This window comes from Limulus polyphemus, unplaced genomic scaffold (genome assembly GCF_000517525.1).
Source record: "Limulus polyphemus unplaced genomic scaffold, Limulus_polyphemus-2.1.2 Scaffold2905, whole genome shotgun sequence".
NCBI classification, from domain to species: Eukaryota; Metazoa; Arthropoda; class Merostomata; order Xiphosura; family Limulidae; genus Limulus; species Limulus polyphemus.
The window spans coordinates 134224-140095 of NW_013668515.1; the positions used below are offsets into that span (position 1 = coordinate 134224).

Consider the following 5872-nt stretch of genomic DNA (forward strand, 5'->3'; position numbering starts at 1 on the left):
AACCACCTGGCCATGCCGGGCCCCCGGGGGACTGGCTAGAGACGTTCTCGCAACAAGTCTTTTTATATGTTTTCTGCTCTCTCTCCTATATACAACATAAAGTTTTACCATGACATTAATCCAGCTTCTGCTTAAGGAAGATTGGAGCTTATTGGAACTGAAGCTACCCAAAAATGTGACTAAGCCTACCCTGTTGTCCCCGCACACAACGAAAAGTACTTACTGTCAAGAGCTGGTTCACTTCCTGAGTATTACAGTACGTGTGCTCACAACACGTAGAACGCATCCATTTACTTTTTGTCTAGCTCGCTTCATCTCCCTTACTAACTATTCTAAAAAAATGTATTGTTTGGTCGGAAACTTAGACATTTTATTAGGCCTGAGGGTGATAAGTAGTGTCAGTAATTGTAGCTTTATATTTTATTATACAATTATAAGTGTACTACTTTTCCCTTCTGTCTGCAATTTATGATATTAAAAAATGTGAATTTCAGTATTTTTTTTTCTGCTTTTTGGTAGAACTTAAAGCAGCGTTTGTACTTATGGACAAGAACCATGACGGTAGGGTAAACGCTAGTGAACTGAAGGCTATGCTCGAAAGTCTGGGAATTCTTTTGACGGACAATATGATACGACGCGTGCTTTATCAAGTTAACATGCGAGGTTAGTAACTTTACTTTTATGTTATATATGTCATATAAAACGCATGTATTTTCTGAAAAAGAAAATCAGTGGAAATATATATATATAGCGTTAGTACAGGAATCGTCAAAGCAGAGAATATTTTAATTATTTGATTAAAAGGTCGTATGACTATAATCATTTCATAGAAAAACAAAAATATTATTGCAGGCCCGTCTGCAGGATTTTTTGGGAGGGGGTTACTAAAATTGAGATTTGCCTGAGTGTATTCTGGTCGCCTAGCGCAGCGAGGCTACCACCTTAGGGGGGGGGGTCATCCTCCGGAAAATTAAAAAAATCTGGAGATCAAAACTATGTGAAACAAATGGCCAAAAATGTAAAGTTATATTTTTCTGCAACCTTGACCTCACCTCATATTACATAATGTCAGTATTTCATTAACAAGAATATGTATACAAAGTTTCAACTACACCCATGCAAAAATAGGCAAGAATAGTGCTAAAAATGTACACTTTCATATATTTTATTTTCTGTAACTTTGACAATTTCATTTCCTGAAAATAGATTGTCCAGCTCAATCCTTCATGGATGAAAATTGGCTAATCGAGTTACAATTTTATCCGTGTTCATAGTCCGACTTTTTAAACACATTTTCTTTTTATTGTTTCCAAAAAAAAGGCTCATTATTTAAAAATAATTTTCTCGTTTCCATGTAAGACTACTTTTTTGTAAAATTAATGTTTTTTTGCGTAATAACCATTAAGGAAACAACGTGTACTCAGTCTATATTGGGCCAGCCAGTCGGCGATATAGCCCAAGTTAGACTGAGGTCTATTAGGCTAGATCTAGCCAGACTGCCTCGATTCTAGTAGAAATACTCTGGGCCTATATCTAGATCTAGTAGGCCTTGTTATACTTATTACGAAGTTTACTTCTTGAGTCAGAGGTCGCTGTATTTAACGGGTGTTAACAATGCAGTTACATGTATTAATTTACGTTATTAAAGATAGGGATGCGACCTCGGTATTCCCCGTTGTGCGCCCCCCCCCCATGCGGACGGGCCTATATTGTAATGTTGTTCTTTCTTTTTGGGTAAATTTCAAATTATCTGGTGAAAATAATGCAACGTTCAGTCCATTTAAACGAGAACAGTTTAACTTATTTCTTCTTTTAACGTTGGTACAAGCTCGAACATCTTTGTAACTTGTCAATTGTAGGCCTAAGTTTTCAGCCACTTTATTGTACTATAGAACATAAAAATCATCAGACTTGTACAAAGTAGCACGATAGCTAACACGTTCACACTAGAAACAACAACTCACTCACTTTATATTTAACATTAACTCATATTCACGAAAATTCGTTATCAAGAGTTGATTGGCCCACTGAGATACCGGGCAATTGCCTGATCGGCCAGATCATTTGACACTTTTTAGAAATTGATTTTAAATTTTAATTGTTTTACCATACTGGCTACACAATTAAAATTTCAAATCATTTTCTAAGAATGCGTGAAATATACCGATCTACCACTCAACTGCCCGCTGTCCCAGTGGGCCATCACACCTTTAATTTTATAGAAGTTCTAGGCCTCTCTTAACTTCCCGAACTTAACATTATCATCAACGATCCGCAGCTACTTCTAGCTAACAAACAAATTACATAAAAATATTAAAAACATATTTATGCACTTCAGGGATGTTGGGGAACGCTTTGAAGTCTTATAGAAACTTTGTTACGTTTGAAGTGGTCTATTGTAAAGTTATCTGAAGTTCTTTCTGTGTTTCTAGTTTATTTTTGAAGCTATCGAATGTATGACCCCCTCACTGTATGATTAAAAAAACTAATAAAACGTATGATAGTCATTTACTTATATCAATCTCAACAAGTGGGCTCAGAAATCTTTATATGAATCGTAATTCATGTTTTGGAAGCATTTCAAACATCCTTTATGATAAAATTGTGTTTTATTTTTAATTAAATTATCTTTCAAAGATGGCCAACGAAGATTGAGGTTATCTATGACTATGTATTAATTTGTGTTGTAGTGGCAATAATAGCGATATATTAACGAGTGTAAAACGTCAGTAATCCTTTAAAAGTACAGATAAAAATAGATTCACATACGGCGTGACATAGGTAGTTTTATTAATAATTATGAAAATGTTACGTTAACTGAGAATTTCATTGAAGTTGCTTGAGTACTTACACAAACTGGTAATTATTATTTTAGAAAGATTATATGAATTCTTCCAAAATCAAACTTTGATCTTATCAGGTTTGTTTTTATTGAACTAAACAAACTCAGGACGCATATTCAGTTGAATGATGATTAAAAAAAAAACTAAAACGTACTTCTCAAATATATGATGCTAATCCCAAACTACACAATGGATTATATGCGCCGTGGTCACCTCGGGTATCGAAATCCGATTTTTAGCGTTATAAGCTCTCAGACTTGCCCGACATGGCCAGGTGGTTAGGGCGCTTTACTCGCAATCTGAGTCCACCAAACATGCTCGCCCTTTCAGCCGTGGGGGCGTTATAACGTGACAGTCAATCCCACTATCCGTTGGTAAAAGAGTAGCCCAAGAGTTGGCGGTGGGTGGTGATGACTAGCTGCCTTCCCTCTAGTCTTACACTGCTAAATTAGGGACGGCTAGTGCAGATAGCCCTCGTGTAGCGTTGCGCGAAATTCAAAACAAACAAAGAGACAACCTAGTCTAATAGACTTTGATTCTTTAACATTCAAATTAACGATTTCCTTTCATACTGTATGTTACTGGTAGGATATACATGTTGAATAATATTAAGTTACTGATAGGATATACATTTTGAATAATATTAAGTAATTTTATGTTTTCTTTATTAAATATAAAGAACTGATCAAAAAAAGTTGGGTAAAATTACTCATTTTCTAAGTAAAAATACATAGGAGAATCCCAGTAGTAATAAGTGGTATTAACTGCAATATTGATAGTATTTGTTTTTCCATATTTTGTTAGGTATCATTTAAGCAACATTTTTATGGACTCCTAAGTAATTTAGTTCGTACTGAAATAGCTTAGGATTGATTATTAGTTACTGAAACTAATTCACACTTTTTTAAGAAGGCTTTACTTTTTTTTTTCTTAATCATTTTTGTTAGATGATGGGCTGATCAATGAAGAAGAATTCATGACCTGGATGGCAAGACTCCAAATATCAATGAAAGACGACGTCATGGAGGACTTACTAGCAGCGTTTAGAGTGTTTGACAAAGATAGAAATGGTTTTATAACAAGAGTATGCACACGATAAAGCGCATGTTTATTATATTTAGTATGATAAGGGACAAAGTTATATACATAATGATATCCGATTCACTTTTTCATAATAAAATAAATGTAAGAATTAATGCATGTATATTCAATTGTAAAGTAAGAAATGGGGTTATAGGTCAGTAATGTAAAATACACCAACGCAGTGCCAAACCCTTAATTATCATTATAAACCCAGGCGAAGGATACAGCTAGTAAATTCGTTTATATTAATATTTACAGCTGTTTTTTGTTCTTTTCTGATGAGTGAGTGAAATATTTTAGGCTTGAAACTTTGTATAATGGATGGCAACTGCCTGTTGTAGAGACACGAGTGTAGAGGACGACGTTTCGAAAGTCTTCCGCCTTTCGTCATCACTCGTGTCTCTACAACAGGTAGTTGCCATCCATTCTACAAAGTTTCATCATGAATACTCTGCCTAAACAATCTATCAAAGAATATGTATTTTAGGCTTATCATAACTCTCTACGATGCACTTGAGGTTCACATTAAAATTAATTAGATGAGATATTGACAGATTTTCAGTTGTTCATCATTTTGGTATGTACTGATAATCTTAAAATGATTAAAGTTAAAATCAATATTTCGAGAATCTGTAAAATGATACTGGGTTTATTCATAAATTTGCATTGTAAATGTTCTTTTATATGAGTGTGGAGAGACACCTAACGGTGGACCCTGCATATTCCACTTTCCGGCAAAGGTGGTTTCTCTAGTGTTTACCGTACTTTGATTTCATGTTTTCAAATTCAAAATTGATTTAATGATATTAATTGGATGAATGTATCCATAAGTACATTTGAAAAAAATATTATATAATGGTATTTTTAGAAGTATTAAGAATTCATATAACTAGCCATCTATCTGCCTATCTAGTTGTTCACAACATTTCCTATAATTCTGTCGTCCAGGACGAACTACGTGTTGCCATGGAAATGATAGGTGAGCCCCTATCGGATTTGCAGCTGGATGAACTTCTCAAAGTGACAGATGTAGACAACGACGGTAGGATAAACTATGAAGGTATGATGCAGTTATCTAAATCTTGTTAATTTAACTTCTATTTAATGTTAATATTTCTGTTTTTATACAGTTCAATATGGCTACGTAAAAGTGAATTTGGATGATGGGCACTGTTGTAAATTTCCTTGTCTTTTTTTCCACGTGTGATTGTTTTTAAAGACAATGTTTTAAAACACAATCATTAGCTAATGGCTCTATTTTAGGGATTTATAAGTCATATTGTACTGTTTAGAATAAACATCCGTAATAATAATAAATGCTTTCGCGTGTTCGATCAAAGTGACTCAGCTGTAGATTAATAATAGTATAATAACAAAACGTTCTCATGTTTGATGTGCTCCGGCTGTTGATTAGCATTAGTAATGAAAAAACGTTCTCATGTTTGATGTGCTCCGGCTGTTGATTAGCATTAGTAATGAAAAAAACGTTCTCATGTTTGATGTGCTCCGGCTGTTGATTAGCATTAGTAATGAAAAAACGTTCTCATGTTTGATGTGCTCCGGCTGTTGATTAGCATTAGTAATAAAAAAAAAACGTTCTCATGTTTGATGTACTCCGGCTGTTGATTAGCATTAGTATAAAAAAAAACGTTCTCATATTTGATGTACTCCAGCTGTTGATTAGCATTAGTAATAAAAAACTTTCTCATGTTTGATGTGCTCCGGCTGTTGATTTAGCATTAGTACTAAAAAAACCTTCTCATGTTCGATGTGCTCCGGCTGTTGATTAGCATTAGTAATAAAAAAAAACGTTCTCATTTTTGATGTGCTCCAGCTGTTGATTAGCATTAGTAATGAAAAAAACGTTCTCATGTTTGATGTGCTCCGGCTGTTGATTAGCATTAGTAATAAAAAAAAACGTCCTCATGTTTGATGTACTCCGGCTG

At 34.4% G+C, this 5872-nt stretch overlaps 1 protein-coding gene across 4 annotated transcripts in view; it reads left to right on the plus strand.

The window, feature by feature from the left end:
- Positions 1 to 5872, plus strand: part of LOC106468182 (calcium-binding protein E63-1-like) — a 36841-nt gene that overhangs the window by 26775 nt on the left and 4194 nt on the right. For 3 of the 4 annotated variants that reach the window (XM_022396488.1, XM_022396490.1, XM_022396489.1), the window contains 3 exons: positions 520 to 663; positions 3791 to 3927; positions 4875 to 4986. In XM_022396488.1, coding sequence (XP_022252196.1) covers positions 520 to 663; positions 3791 to 3927; positions 4875 to 4986 — 393 coding nt within the window. Of the gene's footprint in view, positions 1 to 349; positions 398 to 519; positions 664 to 3790; positions 3928 to 4874; positions 4987 to 5872 lie in introns of those variants that run through there. The other variant, XM_022396491.1, reaches the window with a different exon arrangement.